This window comes from Nothobranchius furzeri, chromosome 12 (genome assembly GCF_043380555.1).
Source record: "Nothobranchius furzeri strain GRZ-AD chromosome 12, NfurGRZ-RIMD1, whole genome shotgun sequence".
In the NCBI taxonomy this organism is placed as follows: Eukaryota; Metazoa; Chordata; class Actinopteri; order Cyprinodontiformes; family Nothobranchiidae; genus Nothobranchius; species Nothobranchius furzeri.
In genome coordinates this window covers 2,790,186-2,813,153 of record NC_091752.1, presented here as the reverse complement: position 1 = coordinate 2,813,153, position 22,968 = coordinate 2,790,186, and the positions used below count along the sequence as shown (strand labels likewise).

Here is a 22,968-nt window from a genome sequence, read left to right as displayed (position 1 = left end):
TTGTCTGAAATAAAGTTTGATTGATTGATTGATTGATTGGCTATCGCTCTACTAGTCAATACATCTCAATCCATAATCGAACACTTAGTCTAACTAAAGGAAAAAAAACAAAAAAATGTATAGAATACATTAAACCCAAATCCAATTCCTATGGCTGGCAGGCCTTGAGGCGCTCGAAGACTTTTTATAACAAAAGAAAAAACAAACCAAATGAAGATCTTAAGGTGGCCACCATGAACAACACAAGAAAAACGAAGCATATGTGAGTCACCTCAGTTGTGACTTTCTCATTTCACTTCAGACTTCTAAACAGTTTAACAGAATATCAGATATCGGAGAGATTCAAATGATGACAACCATTATTTTGGAATACCCCATCTGTAGTTTTGAATTCAAACGGGCACTTTGGGCCTCATATATACCCGGGTTTTGGGTTGTCATCACCCGAAATCCCCTGTCTGGATATGAAGGTTTGGAAAATTACTACTCCCAGAAAGTAAAAAGAGAAAAACCCAATATACAATTAACTGCATGTAAAAGATCAATATGACGGAGTCAGTCCCATGGTAGCAGGGGAACCGTGTGTAATCTAGATTACTTTAAACCAAACTTTTCATCCATAGTCATAACCATCCACCATAAATAAATAAAATACTCGGGTCACAAGAGCAATAAATAGTTAATAGTTGTGCCACATTTATTTTGGTTTGTTGCAGGAGCCCTTTCAACTTTTAATTTGTTTTTATTTTAGGGTAAAACTACAATTTGGAGACTCCCTTTTGACCACGATTTAGATTTTAAATTTTATGTCATTTGATTTTTTAATTTTATTTTATAGCCCTGTAGGCCTTTACTCAATTGATAAGATATTATTTGGTCAGTAATAACCAGGCGCAGTCACGATGTGGATTAACCTGCACTCGGCTAAACCTCTGAGGGTTTCTATAATTCCCCCTGTTCTGGGGACAGAAGGTGAAAATGTGGCCCAGTCAGACTTTGACTCCCTCCCACGCTCATCGACCGGACCTTAATTTGCCCCTAAACCTCCCAAGTTTATCCTTAACGCAACAACCTCCGTTTCTTTCCCTCTCTGTACACCCCCTCGGAACTCCAGCCAATTCTTCACACACACACACACACACACACACACACACACACACACACACACACACACACACACACACACACACACACACACACACACACACACACACAAACCGAACCTGCCACAAGTAACATTCTTAAAGTCCCCGATACATGCACACCTCCACACACACACACACACACACACACACACACACACACACACACACACACACACACACACACACACACACACACACACACACACACACACACACACCGAACCTGCCACAAGTAACATTCTTAAAGCCCCCGATACATGCGCGCACACACACACACACACACACACACACACACACACACACACACACACACACACACACACACACACACACACCAACACACACGAAACCGAACCAGGCACAACTGGCCAGTTTTCACACACCCAGATGGATCAAAGGACAGCCTAAGCTCTTCAGCACAGAGCTCCGGCACAATTAAAACCCACAAAGCCACACAGACAACAATGATCATAAAGCGGCGGACGGAAACAACAGACACAACACCAAAAACCGATGAGGAGCACACAAACCATGATGTTTAGTTTGACTTGAGGTTTTAAGCCAAAAGCAGCGGTGTCCAAATGTTTGTACCTCAGCAGCAATAGGAAACCGTTAAACAATCCACACGACAATGTGATTACAAGAGGAGCCAAACGTATCAGAGTGACAGTGTGTTTACTGGAGTTTATGACGAACTTCTATAAACATTGCCAACCCAGTGGTTGGTTGTGCAAAGATATTGTGGCCACTTTAACGCAGCGCTTGTTTAGTTAATCTCTTATTTACCAGTTGTCTGCAGTTCCGATAGTATTACGACCCGCAATGACATCTCACAGCGGGGCGGACTGTGTCTCCTGCGACACAGACCTAATTAAAACCTTTCCAGCGGCATTTCTGACCAGCCTTTCTGCATATTTCAACTTTTCATCGGGAATCTGCCTTGTCAGAGCAGCTGAACCTAGGGCACGAGTTAGCGGCTCCCGGTTTCGACTATTTCAACGCCATTTCACCCGAACCGGATTCAAGCTCCTTGCTAAAACATGGGACGTTTCCCGCGTTCGGAAGTGCAGACACACGTAAAACACACTGTCACGTCAACCAGCTTTATATATGCAAGAATGCAAATAAGAGGTACTCACTCACTCCTCCAATCCAATCCCAATCCCCCCTGCGCGGCGGAGTCACCCCGAAGTCCGACGCGTGCGAGACACCCAGAGGGAGGAGTCCCACGGAGCCATCCAGCTGGCCGAGAAGCAAGTCCAGCCCCTCGGACCGAAGCAGGAGGCGGCCCCCCGGAGACTAACCCTCAGCGGCCGAACTGAATCCGGGTCACGGCACCAAAATGATAGGTATTTTAATTTTCCCATCCAGGGTTACCTGAAGGGAAAGCTCAACACGCAGGGGTTGTATTAACAAGCTGATCGATTTAACCCATACCAATCTTTACCAATAACCAAACAATTTAGACTTTGCAAAGTGGAGAGAGATCAATGAAACACACGAGTCAGTAGTCAATTCGCTCTCGTCAGACAAAGCCCTCCAAGAGTATTTATTAAGGACACACAAAAATGATAAAACGCACACACATTTACACATTCCTTTAGACTCTAGAAAGGGAGACACCCAGGCGCTGGCACAGGGCGTTCCTACTGATAAGCCAGGACTGGGAAGAGACAAGGTCAAACGCCTGTCTGTTGCCAGGGAAAATTTAGCTGAATGAAGCTTTCGTTTAAAATAATAATGTATCCATAATTTATCCAACACATCTCATGGCCAGTGAAAGCTGAATTCAAGGAGAGCTACGGATCTTTGGGTTCTTGTGGTCTCGACGTCTGGTGAACTCACCACTCGGGCTGCCTTTCCTCCGGACAGCCGGGAGTGCACACATACAAGGGTATCGTGGACTCTGCACACTGGCATCGAATGGTGTTTTTATTTAGTTTATCAAACTATACAGTCAACTTGATTTTACAACCCAGATTCCACAATCTTTCTCAGATACTTAAAACAGGTTTCGCTAAAACATCTAGCTTCCATTCCATCATTTCATTCATACCTCGTCTTGTATAATCATTAGATTAGGGAAATAGAAAGGAATTCATTTTTATAAACTATAAACTTGACTCTTTCTGAATTAATATGAAGTGTGCATGTTCCCTGAATAAGTAAAATTATCTAAAGTCTTCTGATTAAACATTCAAAGACCAACCAGATTGATATTTCATATTTATATGGAACATCATCTGTTTGTTGAATCAAAAATTAATATCTACATGTCTTTGTTTGGTTTATTGTGTTTGCTGTTCTTGCTTCTGTAAAGCACTTAACTGTGTGTTTGAAATGTGCTTTACAAAAAGAATTGCCTTGCCTTACAGAGTCTCTCAGATCAGAACTTTGAACAGACTCTTTGTTCACGGAGCTCAAGGGCGTCAGTTTGTTTTCAGAATTGCTGGGGACAATAACCATACACTTGAGTGGGGTTTAAAAATTGCTGGGGACAATAAAGTTGGCTAGCACAGGGGTCGGCAATCCGCGGCTCTGGAGCCGCATGCGGCTCTTCCATCCATCTGATGCGGCTCTCTGTGCTTGTAAAATAATTAATGGATATTTAAATAAAATGATTTATATTTTACTGCATTAATTTTACATCTGTATGCCAATTCTAAATGTAAAGATTGTCTGCGTAAACCTGAACAGGTCCAACCCGGTCTTACTGTGAGACCGGGTTGACGCGTCACGCTTGTGCTCGCAGCGTTTTAAAAAGAAATGTATGACAAAAGTGGCACCTGCTCAGTAAAACCACCAACAGGGTGAAAAATATCAAAATATTGAAGGCAGAGACGGGCTACAACTTCTGGATCCATTTTAAATAAATCGTTTTATTGATTATCTTCTTATGAAAGATAACTTTGACGTACACGAGCAACCAGGCGCGTTGCAAACTTTTCAAAAGTGTGGGGGATGTTGTCTGTGCCTAAAATAATTTGATGTTATTCATCTTGTTAGTTTAATTTCCATAATAGCGGAGCAGGTGAGAATTTTAGACGCGTCACGCACGTCTCCGTTTTAAACATGTTTAAACTGTTCAGAATACAAATCCAGGCTCTGTCTCGTTAGATTGGTGTAACTAAAGTTTGTACTGAATGAAACTTTACATTAAACCATGTTGAAAAGAAAATTATCCGATTAAATCGTTTCCCCTCATTTACAGTCAGAAGTACAGCTTATACGCGTGGCTCTGGGGTTAATCAGGTTTAGTTGTTTCTCTTTGCAACAATCTTCACAAGAAGGCAAAACAGTTAAATGGCAGGTTACAGATATTTCCATTTGACTGTTTATTTTGACGGATAAACTCAAGGATGTTGGTTGTCTTGAAAGAATTACCCCGACGCACACTGATGCACACACAGATGAGCTGACATTTTAATCGTTACGCACATCGCGGAGGTAACTAAATCAAGAAATGGTTCCCATCAGAACATCAGAGCTTTATACTGGATACTGTGCTCAGCGCGGATTGGAGCAAACACGGTGGACAGTGAGCTGAAGATCTGTAGAGGGGTTCGCAGTGCAGAACCACGGCGATGCGGTAAGATTTCCTCCCACTGAAGCGGTCTGGAAATCCCGTCTCTCTGAGGGATGTGTCACTTTGAAAAATGTTCTCTGATTATGAAACTTTGGCTGAACAGCGCTTGTTCCCGTCTCTAATATGGAGACGCATGACGCATCCAGTCTGAGGCAGAATCGCCTCTTCAGCTCAGAAAACACCTGTAGAGACATTTGATCACGCACAAAGTTTATGTGGAGCAGAAGCGGTCGGGCCACGGCAGGTGAAACGTTCCTAGCCTACATGAAGTGAAACTGTTTAATTGTAACATTAATATGTTACTGGACATGCTGGTCTGGCTGGTTAGACCAGTGTTTGAAGTGGAAAACACACACACACACACACACACACACATACATACACACACACACACACACACACACACACACACACACACACACACACACACACACACACACACAGACCAATTAAAACAATGCTGATAGCGTGGACTAGAAGACAGGTGATGGTTCACGTATTTAAATGATGATCAGGCTGCTGTAAAATGTAATCTCCATCCACACCCAGACACAATTATCCTCTATTCTTTCTCTAGTTGCTCTGCTCTTGTCTGGGCTGACGTAGCTGACGGTGCGCGCGGCGCGCCTAACTAGCGGCTGATGCACATTTTACGCATTTGGAGAGGTGGGCTGGATGCTTTGCTTTTACTGGAAGATGGTCCACTTAACACACGGGTGTAGACTACATGTTAATGACAAATGAATGAAAATTAAACTGGGAGTTTTTACTTCATATTTTAGAAATAAAAATGACGGGGGAAAACATTTATGACGTCTTTTTAAACTAAATTTTCTAGCGCGACCTGCCTGCTTCACTTAAGCCACTGCTTATTAAGGTCCGTCCAGAATGACCGTGGCCCACCCAAAAATGAAAACCTGGCGCCGCGCCTGTTATAAACCTCTGCAAATTGTTGTTCTTCACGTTATCAAACTCAGACTTTGTACAGCTAATGTCAAGATGTAAAATTATTCAGTCGAGCTCTTCCGTCCCTCCCTCTCCTGCTCTCCTGGAAACCCGACATCGGCTGTCAGAAGCGGGAGGTGAAGAAGGAGATGAGGCAAACAGAGTGAGTGCGACCTAAAGAGACCAGACTGGAGTGGAGGTGAGCAAAACAGCTGGAAAAGTGTGGGTGTTGAATCCCCCACGGGTGCGACGCCCATGCGAGCGACCGGTACCGGCTGCTGTCACCTGTCGTGAGCAGCTCTCTGCTGTCTGAGGGTAGGCCCCGCCCACAACGCCGCGGCTGCTGCGGTGTTTTCTTTACTGTGGGAAACGGGTAATAATGACTCTTTGATGGGAACAGGTTGCCGACCCCTGGTATAAGATCTGAGCTGGTAAAACAAAAATCCTCATCAGCAGGCTTTTTTGAAAGTGGGGGGGGGACACAGCTGCCAATCACAAATTTTGCCGGGGACATGTCCCCGGTTAAAATGACGCCTATGACGGAGCTTCATGATAGAAAAGATCAGACTGATGGATCAACAGGACAGACGATCAGAGGAGCTGAGTTTTTACCTCTAACATTAAAACAAGGACTGAAGAACGGGTGGAGTTTATCAGAGAAGCAGCAGCCAATAAAGGAGTAGATCAGAGCTGCAGCTCCTACGTCATAAAAGGAGACCAGACCCTCCTCATAATCCACAAACACCCCCACCTTCTCAGGACCAGAATCAACATGGAGATCTACTGAAGGACCAGCACTAGCTTTGTACTGATTTCCATTTCTCAAACCAATGGTCCAGTAACCATTTTTAGGACTCAGTGTGATTATTCCCTTCCTGTTGATGGACCTTCTGGCCACTCCTAAAGCCCACATACTTTTTCCTTTAACCTGAACCTCAATGTAAAATCTGCCTGAGGAGAAACTCTGTTTCGCTAAAACACACGCACATAGAGAAAATCTCTCCGGGTTGTCTGGAAGATCCTTCCTCACATCACCACAGTGAACTTGTTTTCCATCAGCAGACAGGAAGAGGAGAGGATGTGCCGTATCAGGATCAAGAGTCACATCTACTGCAGACTTCTGGATCTTCTTCAGCTCAGCCTCCATCAGGTCCTTCATCTTCTTCCTGAGTTTCTCCTCCAGCTGCTCCACAGCTCTCACCACAGTCCTCTCATCTGATGGAGGATGAACTCTGACCTCTGTCCAGTCCTTGGTGGGTGGAGCAGCTTTCAGGGAGCTGAAGTTCTGGAGGAGGTGGAGGTGGTCTTCAGAGCATGAGAGCTGCTTCACCTCAGAGCTCCTCTTCATCAGCTCAGAGATCTCCTGTTCCAGATCTTTGATGAAGCCTTCAGCCTGTTTCTCTGTAGTTTTCTGATTGTCTTCGATCTCCTTTATGAGCTCCTTCAGGCTTCTCTCAACAGACTCCTTCAGGTCAGTGAAGACCTGAACACCTTCTGCTTTCTGTCTGTCTGCAGCATCTTTACTGATCTTCAGCGACTCTTTGATCTCCTGAATCTTCAGTCGTCTGTTCTGGATCTTCTGCTGAACTCCAGCCTCTGTCTTCTCCAGCTCTGCCTTCTTGCCTTCACATGCTTCTCTCAGAGAAACAAGCACATGAGTCTGGTGGTCTAAAACAGAACAGAGTGAGCAGACACACGTCTGGTCGGTTCTACAGAACAGCTCCAGAGGTTTATCGTGCTTCTGACACATCCTGTCCTCCAGGTTCTCCACAGGATCCACCAGCTGGTGTCTTTTCACATATGAAGCTGTCAGGTGAGGCTCCAGGTGAGTCTCACAGTAGGAGAGCAGACACACCAGGCAGGACTTCAGGGCCTTCAGTCTGGTTCCAGTGCAGACGTCACAGGGAACTTCTCCTGGACTGGCAGCTTGTTGCTCTGAGCTGCTGCTGGTTTTCTGCTCAGCTTCGTGTCTGAACTGATCAACCATCTCTCTGATGAAGGTGTTGACTTCCAGTTCAGGTCTGGTTTTCAACACCTTTTTACAGACGGGACACTGGCAGCTCCTGTCGCCATCCCAGTGTGTGGCGATGCAGGTCTTACAGAAGTTGTGTCCACATGGTGTGCTGACTGGATCAGTGAACACATCCAGACAGATGGAGCATAGAAACGGATCCTCAGATCTCAGGCCTCTGCCAGCGGACATGTCTGAACTCTGAGAACAAGAGTCAGAGAGGAACAACTACAGATGAAAGCAGATGGAATCAGTACAGTTTAATATTACTGTTATTAAAATGTTTTGGTTTCATTTCACTTCAGATGAGTTTATCTGCGGAGTTTCAGCAGGAAGAGAAAAGAGTCAAACTTCCTGTTTGATTGAATCTGAGTTTAGTTTTCTTGCTGATTGTTGAAACACAGTAAATATGATCAGTTTTACTCACCGATATCTGAGTCAGTTGTCGGAGAAGAAAAGATCAACTCAGTTTAGTCCTCCTTCAGACACAAACACACAAGTTGGTCTCGACTGCAGCTCTGGGTCAGTTTCTGTTTCACTTCTGGAAAGTGACCAGTGTTGCCAACTCAGCGACTTTGTCACTGTTCCTAACGACTTTTTTTTCCAAAAAGCGCCTAGCGACAAACCTAGCGACATTTCTCAGGACCCGTTGCTACTTTCTGTAGAACTTTCTTGTAGATATTCCCTACAGATTAGCAACAAAGAAACCATTTGCACTCTGAACCGTTCTTCCGGGAGTAAGGAAAGAGAACGATAATCTGCACATGTGCACGAGGACTGACCAATCATAAACCGTTTTCGGCCGGGCCGATTCGCCGAAGACAAAGGTACAGCTGCAGAGCTGGAGACCGCCGATTTACGTCTGCTGCTGCTGCCGGCTCACGCTTCTACTAGAGACGACGCGGGCGTCAACCTGCCATCTCTGGTTCTGCAGCCGTCAGACACTGTCTTTTCCTGCTTTTGGCAAATACAGTCAACGGGAGTTTCAACTACCGTCCCGTTTACACACGCAGCTCTGTGGCTCATCTGAATTTCCTTCAGTGACACAGGGATGGTTATACCATGAGACACCCGCTCCCTTTTGCTCGGTGCGCCGTTATTATCACGATGGAGAGAATACACAACAGAGAAGTTGAGAAACTATGAGGTGTAAAAAAAACAGCTCTTTAGGAAAATGTCTGTGAGAATGAGGAGAGCAGGAGGTCTGAGTTATATCCTTCTAGAGAACTGTTTGGATCACCACACCATATCTGTCTTCATGTCACTTTATTGATACTTTTGGAATTTATTGTACATATCAAAGCAACTTGGGCCATTTTAATCATACTAATTAATAACTTTAACACATAACATAGTCTTTGTTATTTTCCTCCCTTTTAGTCCTATTATATATATATATATATATATATATATATATATATATATATATATATATATATATATATATATATTAGATGCTATGGGGGAAACGAACGATAATGTGGCGTGATGACGTCATCAATATGTAAATTAGCACGTGACGTCATCTGGCGACATCTAGTGACTTTTGGGGGGAACTTCAGCTACTTTCAGTCAAAAACAGTTGGCAACACCGAAAGTGACTAGAAACCAGTTTATCTGCTGCTGCACCTCCGACTGGAGTTTGTTGAACTTTGGTTATGAAAGTTATGTAGCTTTTACATTGTTTTCAAATCAGACCAGAAAAATAAAATAATTATAGATTGTTGAGATTTTAGTTTATTTAGCTGTTAGCAACGTTATTCAAGCAACAACTCATTCTGACTGTTTAGCTCCTCCTGCTCCTGCTTCCCCCATTTCACAATTAAACATATATATATATATATATATATATATATATATATATATATATATATATATATATATATATATATACATATTACACCACACCCCATTTCTTCAAGAATATGCTAACTCAATTGAACATTTACTGCTGCATGACAGCTATGACTGACTTTACTTACTAAAGTCCAGTCTTTGGGGTCTTTTTCTGACCGGATCTGGTCTGCTGCTGTTTGGAGTCAGCTCTGTAGACAAGGTGAGGGGATAGTGTCCTCTTGTGGGCAATCTGGTGAATTTAGGATTTATTTTTACCTTTAGAGTGATTTCTGACAGGTTGTGGGCAGGGCCACCTCAACCAGCTGATAGGCCCAGGGGCAGAGAGGCTCAGTAGTCCCCCCCATGGTGGGAAATAACTGTGAATTTGTGGAGAAGGTTATCTGGATAACTGTTTTGTCAGGTGATTAGATTGGATTTTTGTCAGTCGTTGTCTTTCCCTTTCTTTTTCTGTCACTGAAAACCTTTTTCATGCATTCATCAAGTCACAAATCCACGAATACAACAGAATCTTATCTGGTATCTCATCCAAAACCCTCACCAAACGTCAACACATCCAGAATTCTGCTTCCCGTCTCTTAAATCACACCTGCTCCAATGACCACATCGCTCATGTTCACTGTAGGGGATTCAGCCAGGGGTTGCCACCTTTGAATCAGCCGATGAGTATGTCCTGAAGATAGGCTCCCTGAGACAGACTCTTTGACATCAGAAAGCTTTCCGGAGTTTTACCCTTTCAGAAGTCATGTATGATTTGTCAGAAATCCGTAAAAGTGACATCTCATCATGTACTGTGATATAATGTAAGCAATACGCCTTTTTATCTATTTTTTTGCTACCCCCCCCCCCCCCCCCCCCTGCAGAGCTCTGTGCAATAGAAAACTGAGCGCCTGAACTTTTCACTGACAAGTGAGTCTTTAAATTAAATATAAGAAAACACAACATGATGTGAGAATACTCATAAAACGTGTTTTAGTTCGTTTTGTCGGCCGGCTACAGAAGCACATTTATTAACAGAAACGTGAATTCGCCATCTTAAAAAAGCAGAGCAACAAACTTTTTGTGTGATATGCTTGTCAGCCACTAGATCAGGGGTGTCAAACTGAAACTCACACGGGGCCGAAATGAAACTCTGGGACGGAGTCGAGGGCCAAACTTAATATTTTTTGACAAAGTGACGGCAAATTTGCATTTTCTTTATCAACATAAATGCAATTTTGAACCTTTAAATTTGGAAACAAACATATTTCTGCATTAACACTGAATGTGGAATAACCAATGACACACGAGCAAGTCAGGTTTAAATAAAAGGCATCAGTTGTATTCATTACTTGTGGTATAATCAACATTTTATAAATCTATTCAGGATTTATGTTTTCTTGTTTATTCATTTTTCTTATTTTTATTCTCCTTTTTTCTCCTGTAATACGTGTCATCGCTGCTGTGACGTCTAGCTTTCCCCACTGAGGAACAATAAAGGGATTTTCTATTCTATTCATCTATTTGCAGCCTTTCCACTTCCTGTTTACTGTAGGTTAAATCTTTTCTCACGGGCCAACAACAAAATAAAAATATCATTTTATCTTAAATGAAAATGCAACATCTCACCTGTTAACTTTCATGTTTTGGAGCAGAAAAAGAGCATCAAACCAACATATTTAAAGCTCAGTTTGCTCCACTGGTTTACTGTGATGCTCACCTGTTCCAGCCAGATACCTGCATCATGGGGTTGATCTGAGCTGAGGAGGAGACTCCTGTTGTTTTGTTCATCTTCATCATAATAATGACAACATTAGATGACAACAGGTGCTCACATAGGTTTGTGCTGATGAACATGTCTGAGCAGCTTGACCACGTTGTTGTGTGTCGGGGAGGAAACACAACCACAGAGCCGTGCTGGTTTGAGCGTGTCGCTGCTCGCTGGAGTTATATCAGCTCTGTCTGGAAGTTAGTTGGAAAACTTTCTCTTTCAGTCGTGAACACGTTACTGAGCGGCTAGAATCTCCGTTTCTGGGCTTCAACGTCAGAAAACAGCTGAGTGAACTCGGCGCTGAGTGAGAGGAGTTTAGTTTGTCCGAGACAGCGGAGCTGCAGACACCGGCAGCAGATGCTGGAAAAAACACAAAGGAGGGGGCACGTCGGCTCCGCGCTGATGCCGCAAAGCATCATGGGAGTTGAAGTCTTTGTGGTAAAAATCGGCCAGCGGGCCAGTTTTAATATATTTTTGATATTTATCTCGCGGGCCACATAAAAATGCTCCGCGGGCCGCATCTGGCCCGCGGGCCTTGACTCTGACATATGTGCAATAGATGGTGCCATCAGATAAGAGAAATACTCGGGAAAGAAGCTGAGTCCACATCATTACAGGTTTGATGCATCAGGACCCAGGAGGACTTCAGCCAAACGAAATCCCCAGAACAACGCTAAAATGCTCCTTTTTATTTACTTGGGGAACACATTTCCACTCCCAAGGTAGGAGGGGATAGGATCAACCCAGATTGGACGAACCAATCCATACCTTCACTATATTAACTTTAAATAGCCTAAGGCTCTTTCTTCTAAAAAAAAAAGACAAGCTTTCTGCAAACAAAGAGATGCTCACGTGAACCAAAGTGAATTCTCTGACCACATATAGTAACCAAGTTCTGCTGCTGCAGCTTCCTCTCACTCAGAGCATCACATTCTAAGTCCTCCATAACCTGGCCCCTCCAGAGGCCATGAGGTTTTGTACAGTAAAAGCGGTTCCAAAAGATAAGATGGCCAAAGACCATTAATACACTTAAAAACCATAAGAGAATCTTAAAATTGATCCTGAAACATACGGGGAGAAAATTTAGCAATTCTAAAACTGGTGTAATGTGCTTCCACCTCATGGTCTCCATCGACACGGGCTGCAGAGTTATGTAAAAGTTGTAAGCCTGAAATGCTCTTTTTGGGAAGACCAGAAAGCAGGGCATTACAGTAGTCAATTCTACTGGTGATAAAAGCGTGCTTCCGTGTCTCCGTATTGGCCCGAGAGAGAATGGAGCAGACTTTGGCATTATTCTTTAGATGATAATAACCTAAATTGCACACAAACACCACAGAACATCAGCAGGCAAAGAAAAACAGCTGATCTCCAGCTGCTGGTTTTAGAGCAAGAAAAAAAACTAAAAAAAAAAAGAAGAAGAAGAGTCTGAAAAGCTAAACATAGTCTGTCTTCAGTGTGCCCCAGTCTTTGGCCAATAGCGATGGCAAGTTTTAATTCAAATGCAGTGTAGAGTTTTTACCTGAAGAGGGCGCAGCACTGACTGTTTTAGGCACGATAATTACATTTTAACTAAAATGCACCCAAGTGCCAAATAATTGACTACACTTGTCTACAGCACGATTAGACACTCGTCTATATAGTTTATCAGCAGAAAAAAATGTTGATTTGAGCAGAGGGCGTAGCACCAAATTCTGGGTCCTAGGTACAAGCCATCTAGGTGGGCCCAATGTTTTTTATTGTTTATTATCTCTCCTGCACATTTTTTGTCATGACAAGATGGTAAATATGATCTTGGTTTAACTTCGATATTGAGAAAATACAATCACAGTGCTATCTGGAGAGAATGAGCGCTCCGCTGTTGCTACTGCAGCTAAAGGGCCTTTGCTAATACGGATATATATTGTTACAATAATGAAAGGTTAAATACAGTACATATGAAATGAAATAAACCAGCTTCTGCCTGTGAATATAATGTAATCTAAAGTTTGTAATCCCTGCATTAGCAACATAATAAGATTGTCCGTTTTCAAGATCAAATATAAAGAAATTGAATATGATTCAACTAGAGAGGCAAAAGTGGCACAATTCAAATAGATAAAGCCCAAAATTTTATGCTTAAATAATTGTGTAAATAAACAAGTGATTGCTCATAGATGGAGTGTCAAAGAGGATGGGGGGGTCGTCCCACTCAGGTGACCGCCACCCTCGCACCTTACTATAATTCGCTGTGCCAAGACCATGCTGACCACAGCCCTGCTGCTCCAACATCAAGAGATGAGTCCACTAGCAGGCCTCCTGATGACCTGTGCTCCGTCCTGAAGTCTGTCTTTTCTGATTGGGTAAGCGCCTCACCAAAGGCTAAAGATGTTCTACTCATCTCTTCTGCAGACCAGAGTGCACATCCTCCTGCACCTGTGGTGCCTGCACATGACTCCGTCGTAACAACGACTCCTCCATCAGTTGAACCTACCCTAACTGTGCGTCCCGTGACACCTATGACCCCACTGGAGTCTGGTGAGGTTGGGTCCATTAGTGGTCAAATTTGCTTGCTCACTGGTCAGCCGCAGGAGCCAGTTGGAGAACTGAGGAATCAGTAAGTGATTCCTGTATTTATCTACTTTTTTTGTTGATTTAGACAAATCAGAATTTGACAAGTTTAAAGGCATTACCAAAGACCTCAGAGAATCACTCCCTCGCTCAGATACTTAGAGGTTAACTCTTAATGGGAAGTGAAAATATTACACATTACTTTGAAGTGAATGTTAAAACATTAATAATAACCATATTTTGATGAGTGAATTTACTGACAGATTAAATTACTAAAGCAACAAATACTGATCTGGTGTAGTTTAAGATCCAAATGAATCATTACAGGTGTCATGATGGGTGGAAGTTTCTTGACCCACATGAAAGAATCACACATGTAGATAGAGGTAAGAAAAATACAAAAATGTTTATTTTAAAAAAAAGAAACTAAAAGGTAAACTAAGAGCGCTGATCCAAATGGGACAGGGTGTTACTCCGATTCTAAAAACAGAAGAATAAATGGTATGAGTACAAGAAACTGAGAACCAGGAAAATAAACTAAATAATGAAGATGGAGTGGTCTTACGGTACTGAGTTGGAATAATGACTGAAGGGGGAGGCAAGTCAGGTCTGTGCAGGGAAATGTTGGGGGATAAGAGTAGTTGGTGGTTGTGGATGATCCAGGGCAGGTGGGCGGTGGAGAGCGGACGGCCAGGGGAGCTGAGCGACGTTGAGGTGACAACACACTTCAGGCAGGTGAGAACAGAAACGAGGATCCAGGACAGATACTGTGGCAGACAAGGAAGGTCGGATAAGCACAAGTCTAATACCCAATTTCAGAACTAATCTGACAGGACAGGACGTGGCTGGAGGTTACCCAACGAGAGAGTATCAACCGGCACTGAAGTGTGGCAACACCGCTCCTTAAATGCCCTGGTCATGCTGATGGGAAATCAGCCGCAGCTGTGACTCTCCGACATGCCCACCTGCAGAGCACTTAGAAGCAAAACAGAGTGAGGAGATAGCAGAACCATGACAGTATTCCCCCCTCAAGGGACGCCACCCGACGGCCCAGCCGAGGAGGAGGAGGAGGCCTCCAAATCCTGGATGAGGTACACATCGATCCAGAGCCTGGGATCCATTGACGATGCTCAGGACCGTATCCCTCCTAGTCTACTAGTTATTGGCAACCACGACCCGGGGGGGCGAACATCCAGGATGCGCCAGACCCGGTAACAGAGGCCGCCATCCGAGAGCCGAACCGTAGGTGGAGGATCAGCAGGAGGACACAATGGGTTTGACACAAGGGGCTTGATCAGGGACACGTGAAACACGGGATGAATCCTCATGGACGGAGGCAGGGACAGAGACTGGACTGAGGACTTCCGAGATGGTGTAGGGGCCAATGTACCGGGGAGAAAATTTCCTGTTGGAATCCCTGAGTTTAATGTCACGGGTGGACAGCCAGACCTGTTGGCCTGGAGCATAGGCAGGAGCGGGACATCTGCGTCGATCAGCCAGTCTGCGGTTACGGTCAGCAGTACGCTGAAGGGCAGCCCGGGTCTGGGTCCAGGTGCGTCTAGCGCGGAGGATGAACTGGGGTGCTGTAGCTGGAGGGTCGGAGTCAGAGGGGAAAAGAGGTGGCTGATAGCTTAAAGAGATTTCGAAAGAGGACTGACCTATAGTAGATGAAACATGAGTTGTGGGTGTACTCGATCCATGCCAATTGGTCGCTCCATCCAGAGGGATTTGAGGAGCAGACGCATCTTAGCATGGCCTCCAGCTCCTGGTTCATCCGCTCACACTGGCCATTGGTCTGTGGATGAAAACCAGAACTAAGGGCGAACCGGGCTCCCAGATGAGTGGCAAACTCCTTCCATACCTGAGACAGGAACTGGGGGCCACGGTCCAAGAGGATCTCTGTGGGAATGCCTTGCAAGCGGAACACATGTTTGATTAGGAGGTGGTTGGTTTCAGCAGAGGTGGGTAGGTGTTTCAGGGGAACCAGATGGCTGGACTTGGAGAATCGGTCGACTATGGTGTGGATGGTGTTGAAGCCCTTGGAGACGGGTAAACCTGTGACAAAATCTAAAGCGATATGGAACCAGGTGCGTGAAGGCACCAGCAGGGGGCAGAGGAGACCTCGAGGTGGCGGATTGTTTGGTTTACTCTTAGCACAAACATGACAGGCACTGATGTACTCCTTAACATCCTTGAGGGACGGCCACCAGAACGTTCTTCGGATGAGGGTGAGTGTCGTGCCAACGCCGGGTGGATGGAGAACTTGGAGGTGTGAGTCCATTTAATCAGGGAACTGCGAACAGAGGAAGGGACATAGGTTCTGTTAGGGGGACCAGTACCTGGGTCGGAGTCCGTCTGCTGGTCTTCCAGAAGTCCGTCTGCTGGTCTTCCAGAACTTTGGTGGTGATGTCCCAAGTAATGGAAACCAACAATTCAGGAGGGTAGAAGAATAGTAGTGGGTTCAACCTCCTTGTCTGAGGCATATTGGCAGGAAAGGGCATCTGGCTTAAAGTTCTTTGCTCTGGGTCTGAAAGAAATAAAGTTAAAGTGGGAGAAAAACAGGGACCAGCGGGACTGACGGGGATTAAGCCTCTTGGCCTCCTTTAAATACGCCAGGTTTTTATGGTCCGTCCATATGGGTATTCTGCACCCTCTAGCCAATGACGCCATTCTTCCAAGGCCATCTTAATGGCCAGCAACTCCCGGTCCCCCACATCGTAGTTTTGTTCGGCCGAAGTTAGACGACAGGAGAAAAATGCACACGGGTGCAGAGTCTTATCAGAGGAGGAGAACTGAGACGATACTGCACCCACACTGGTGTTGGAGGCATCCACCTCCAGCGTGAACTGGAAACAGGTCGGGTGAGAATGGGTGCCTGGGTGAAACTGTTTTTCAGTGTCCTGAAGGCCATGTCGGCTTCTGGGGTCCAGGAGACGGGAATTTTAATGGAGGTGAGCTGTGTGAGAGGGATGGCGATAGTACTGTAGTTTTTGATGAACCGGCGGTACAAGTTGGCGAAACCCAAGAACCGTTGTAACTGTTTTTTGTGTAGTCGGAGTTGGCCACTCCTTAACCGCGTTGACTTTGTCCGTCATTTGACAGCGGCTGGGAGCTCTAAACTGGGTGGCTAAAAACAAAGAAGCAGCACATTTATAAATGTTTAAAAGAGCATAAAATCTTATGTAACAATAATCTGCAAAACAAATTAAAACTACAAGGTGATAATAAAATGTTTACATAGACGATTATTAAAAATAATTCACCTTTGCTACGGGTAAGACTTCACGTCAGCCTGGACAAGTGCATTCTTGCAGCTAATCAGTCTGACAGCCAATGTCTTGGGTAGATTTAGCCTGAAGAAAAATAGAAGCACATTGTTGTTGGAGTTTATAAAGTCAGATAATATACAAAATAAACTGTCAGATATAGGCGCTTTATAACATTCCGAGTGTGTGATCGTTATTATAACGTAAAAGTCAGTAACATATGATGTGAAGAGCCTGAAATGCGATCTCCTGAACAGAATTCCTTACAGAACCGGGTCACACTGTGCTGGATTTCACGCTGTAATGATGTCTGTCAACTAGTGCTTCGTTTGTTAGAGTCACTGTTGCAGAATTACCGACTGACACAAAAACAACCCGAATTTTCTCCGAGCCTGACGGTAATAGTCATGTGGACCGTTTCGTCAGCCAGGGCTTCGAGATATGTTCCGATTCGCCGCTGATTCTAAACTTGCATCCCGTTCCACATTTTGTGAACTTGACAAATTAGCCCGAAGGAAGTGCAGACCTAAGTAAACCACGTCTCTCAAACTTTGCATTTAGGTAGGGAATTGAGCTGCAGTATGTCTGCGGTCAGGTCTCTCTACGAGTCCGAGAGCTCCACAAGCGGTCAGCCCCGTCCGAGAGCTCCATGAGCGGTCAGCCCGCGCAGCAGCTAGTAGGCGCCGCATCGGTCAGACATGCACCGGGCTGACCGCCGGGGAGAACCGGGTGGAAGAATGGAGCACAGAAGTGTCCCTCCAAGAGCTCCGTCATATTTCAACCCATTTTTATGTTAAATGCACTGGGTTTTACCCTTGTACCCATCGACATATGCCTTATTAATTATTTTACCGTATTTTACATTTAAATTTCATGGTTGAACAGTACATTCTACATGTTAAAATGATAGTTAGCTAGCTACTTCGATAAACTCAGCTAGTTTAAAGGCGGCAGTGACCTAAAATACATACATTTAATTTAACTTACCGAAAAAAAAATGAAGTGGAGACTCCTTGGACGCTCTATTAGTGCAAGTAATACCACAGCAAGTCATTTTGTCCAACAATTGCACAAATAATATCCAAAACGGAATACACAAGCACAGAGACTCAAAATGCCGGAGCAGTTTCCAAGCCAGACCGATGCTCTACTGAGGCCTTTCCACGGAGCTAGCTCTGTGGTCACGTGGGTCTGATGCTCATTAATTATACAGAATTTTAGGCTTTTAATACACTTAAACAGAAGAGTGCGAAAAAAACTCACCCCCCTCAGAGTTGTCATGAGCGTAAACTAGATCATTTAAACCTAAAACATGTTCTTGTACCAGGCTGTAAACATGTTTATTTCTGCTGTGAAATTGGTATTTTCAACATGGGAGTCAATGAGGATTTGCTCGCTTCTGACACCAGCCCCTAGTGGATGAGGGTGGAACTGCAATTTCTCTTACTTCCGGGTTGGGACCAACTTAAGAGCCGCATTGTGGGGGCTTGGTCTGGACACATAGTTACACATGTTGGCCTGTAGCTTTCACCAAAGCAAGAGGGGAGGGGGGAGGGGAGCGGACGGCTCCCAATGACGAGCCGGCTCCCATCGTTCACTTCAAAGAGCCGGCTCTTAGAGCTGGTTCGTTCGCGACCGACACATCACTATACCAGACTAGTGCTAGAAAATGAGAGGGGACCTGGGTCTTCACCTGTACAGACTTTGAGGTCAGTTGTTCGTGTTCACAACTAGAAACATTCCAGAAGATCAGAATGTAATTTTATTATTTAATATTTAAAGATGAACACTGAAGAAAGTCATGATTCGTCAGCCCAGTTTGAGAGAATGAAGACCCAGTCCCAATACCTGCTCTTCCTCCCTTCAATAGCGCGTTCTCATCCAGCGGTGTGACTGTGTCTCAGTCCACAAATGCAGAGGTTAACACACTCGATTTGCGAGGATTACCCACATTCCACTGCTGTGTGGTAAGTCCGACATGATGGCGGAACAACGGCTCATGAGCCTTTTCTGAAAATATGTATTTCAAAGCAAAGAAGTTTATTTTAGACGATTAATGATATTTATTGATGCTCTGGATGTTTCAGATAAAGATTTGTTGTGGACAGCAATGAATGTAAATTTTGTCTGGTTGTTTGAAAGTTGCTAATAAAGATTTTTTTTTTCTTCCGTGTCCTGTCTGGCTGTGAAGCAAGCAGAACTGATGTCTGAATGCTGGTAACAAGCCTTACAGATTTACTCTCAGGTGGAGCATCAAAGCGTCTGCTTTTAATGTCACGCCTAGTACTTAAAACTTTATTGTTGTTGTTTTTGAATGCTTTGTAATTCCGACCAGACACGGAGACAGAGGTGAAAGAGAAAGGAAAAGACAAAAGGTGGGGAGAGAGGGGGGAAGGGGGGTGTTCCACAAAAATAAACAATAATGAACAAAAGTCTGCTTCTAGACCTGCAGAAAGAGAAAGAATAGAAAAAAATGGGACTCACAACAATACATCAGGAGCAAGCTATCACTGCGTCAACCTGATGATGAAATATAAAATCAACATTGCTTAACTGAACAATCACACAATATTAAATCACAGTGCATTTAGTGGCAACGACAGCCTTAAAACATGCGTTGAACGTGCCCAAGTCCATACTTTTGAGAGCACCATGTGAGCACCTGTGTGTGTACACGCGCTTGTCTATGTAAGGTTTCTCTATAGGAGCGTCCAATAGAGTGTGAGGGGCCACAGATCCGCCCCCCAAAGATGTGTAGGAGACGGGGGGAGCTCCAAATCCCAGATGAGTACTGGTTAGATACAGAACAGACACTTTGCAATACGATAGAGCTTTCAGACTTACCATTTATTAGCTCAAGCATAAGAAAACATGAAGGCTTCAAAAGTATTAGTATCAACACCTCTCTGACAGCATGGTGGGAGTATCTAAAAATGACAGAGTCTTCGCTAATACCATGCAGACTCACACCTATCTGGAACAATCCTGACATTTTGCAAAAGAATAAAATGATGAACCTTCCGGACTGGAAAAATAAAGGAATCCTATACCTGGAACACATAAGAAGGATTGGACTTCATCCCATTTATTAGAATAGTCTCCCAATTTGGAATGGATAAGAATAGCTTTTTAGAATATCACCAAATTAAATCTGTAGTCAAACAAAAATTTAAGCTCAATAAAATAGAATTACAAACACCACCAAGGGTATTAGACTTTTATAATCTCAAACCCCCCAAACTACTGTCTAAAGTTTAAAGATAAAAAAAAAAAGTAGAACAGTGACCAGCATCCCGTCAGCACGTTTGTGTTAGCACAGTCAGCAGGGCACTGCAGGGAATTGAACCCCGTCTCATTATTATTATTATTATTATTATTATTATTATTATTATTATTATTATTATTATTATTATTATTATTATTATTATTGTTATTGTTATTATTATTGTGTTTAGTTCACCTGTTGCTGTGTTCACAAAAACTTTGGAGATAAAAAAACCTTTTTTCAATTGGTGAGCAACAGAAACATGTGTATTTGTTTCATTCAGAATATTTTTTTACTCATTAATTGTATTATTTTTATTTTTATTTTTAATTATTTCTTGATTAAATGAGATCAATTTATGGTTTGAGTCAACATTATGATCATGATCATCATGATTTATTCACACTGGCGTTTCCTGGGGGATGGCAGCAACTTTCGAGGGCTGGCCTTGGAGGCGCCATTGCTCCTGGTAGTAGTTTTTAATAAAGGCTTTCTAACCCACATCTGCACCCTGCTGAATGTCCACCAGTTGGATTTCCTCCTCTCCAACATGTTCATGCCATGTTCACCAGATGGAGCCAAAACCACCTCATAGCACATCCGTGTGAGCCCTTGTGACCACATCTGTGGCGTGTCCAACACGTAGAGACAATCCATCCACTCCAACACATGCGTGCATAGCAGACATAGGTAGGTCCCATTTTAGAGCATTTGATGTTTTGAAGAACTCCCATTAAAGTCCAAAAGATTAAAGCTAATTCTGGTGGGATTTGAGCCTTGTTCCATCCACACACCTACCAAACTCTTTAAGATTCAAGATCATTGTGTTGCCATTGCACAGGTGTGCAACGAAACTGACTTGTGCTCATTAAAGACAGCTCACATAAGGAGGACGTAAAATATAAGTAATATAAAATACCAAGGCTAAAATAGAAGTCATGGTCTCTCTCTCTCTCTCTCTCTCTCTCTCTCTCTCTCTCTCTCTCTCTCTCTCTCACACACACACACACACAGCCATTGAGTTAATCTAGCATACACAAAACTAATGTATTTTAGACTATTTCATGCACTCTAAATAAATCATTGAGATTTTGCTCTCGAGTCCATTCCCTTTTTTTTAGCTAATACAAAATTAAAACTATGTTTACTTATATATATATATATATATATATATATATATATATATATATATATATATATATATATATATATATATATATATATATATGTATATATGTATATACAGGTGCTGGCCAGTAAATTAGAATATCATCAAAAGGTTGAAAATATTTCAGTAATTCCATTCAAAACGTGAAACTTGTACATTATATTCATGCAATGCACACAGATCAATGTATTTCCAATGTTCATTACATTTAAATTTGATATTCATAAGTGACAACTAATGAAAACTCCAAATTTGGTATCTCAAAAAATTAGAATATTCTGAAAAGGCTGAATATAGAAGACACCTGCTGCCACTCTAATCAGCTGATTTACTCAAAACACCTGCAAAGGCCTTTAAAAGGTCCCTCAGTCTTGTTTTGAAGGCACCACAATCATGGGGAAGACTTCTGACTTAACAGCTGTCCAAAAGACAATCATTGACACCTTGCACAAGGAGGGCAAGACACAAAAGGTGATTGCTAAAGAAGCTGGCTGTTCGCAGAGCTCTGTGTCCAAGCACATTAACAGACAGGCGAAGGGACGGAAAAAATGTGGTAGAAAAAAGTGTACAAGCTCTAGGGATAACCGCACCCTGCAGAGAATTGTGACGACAAACCCATTCAAAAATGTGGGGGAGATCCACAAAGAGTGGACTGCAGCTGGAGTCAGCGCTTCAAGAACCACCACGAGGAGACTCATGAAAGACATGGGATTCAGGTGTCGCATTCCGTGTGTCAAGCCACTCTTGAACATGAAACAGCGCAAGAAGCGTCTCGCCTGGGCCAAGGACAAAAAGGACTGGACTGATGCTGAGTGGTCCAAAGTTGTTTTCTGATGAAAGCAAGTTCTGCATTTCCTTTGGAAATCAAGGACCCAGAGTCTGGAGGAAGAGCGGAGAAGCACAGAATCCACGTTGCATGAGGTCCAGTGTAAAGTTTCCACCGTCAGTGATGGTGTGGGGTGCCATGTCATCTGCCGGTGTTGGCCCACTCTGTTTCCTGAGGTCCAGGGTCAATGCAGCCATCTACCAGGAAGTTTTAGAGCACTTCATGCTTCCTGCTGCTGACCAACTTTATGGGGATGCAGACTTCACCTTTCAACAGGACTTGGCACCTGCACACAGTGCCAAAACCACCAGCACCTGGTTCAAGGACCATGGTATCCCTGTCCTTGATTGGCCAGCAAACTCGCCTGACCTTAACCCCATAGAAAATCTATGGGGTATTGTGAAGCGGAGGATGCAATACGCTAGACCCAACAATGCAGAGGAGCTGAAGACGACTATCAGAGCAACCTGGGCTCTCATAACACCTGAGCAGTGCCACAGACTGATCGAGTCCATGCCACGCCGCATTACTGCAGTTATTGAGGCAAAAGGAGCCCCGACTAAGTATTGAGTGCTATACATGCACATTCTTTTCATGTTCATTCT

The 22,968-nt window shown here is 43.7% G+C and overlaps 2 protein-coding genes across 3 annotated transcripts in view; both read right to left on the bottom strand.

The window, feature by feature from the left end:
- LOC139062043 (spectrin alpha chain, non-erythrocytic 1-like) overlaps nucleotides 1-18,230 on the bottom strand; it is a 205,023-nt gene extending 186,793 nt beyond the window's left edge. Inside the window, exon 1 of one of the 2 annotated variants that reach the window (XM_070542151.1) lies at nucleotides 18,092-18,230. In XM_070542151.1, coding sequence (XP_070398252.1) covers nucleotides 18,092-18,158 — 67 coding nt within the window. In that variant the 5' untranslated portion in view covers nucleotides 18,159-18,230. The remainder of the gene's footprint in view (nucleotides 1-18,091) is intronic. The other variant, XM_070542153.1, reaches the window with a different exon arrangement.
- On the bottom strand, nucleotides 6,020-8,227 carry LOC107389673 (E3 ubiquitin-protein ligase TRIM39). The gene is made up of 2 exons (XM_015965925.3): nucleotides 8,115-8,227; nucleotides 6,020-7,888 (listed from the first exon to the last, which is right to left on the bottom strand). The coding sequence occupies exon 2, from the start codon at nucleotides 7,877-7,879 to the stop codon at nucleotides 6,239-6,241; it is 1,641 nt and encodes a 546-aa protein (XP_015821411.3). The 5' UTR covers nucleotides 7,880-7,888; nucleotides 8,115-8,227; the 3' UTR covers nucleotides 6,020-6,238.
- Nucleotides 18,231-22,968: the final 4,738 nt, after the last annotated feature.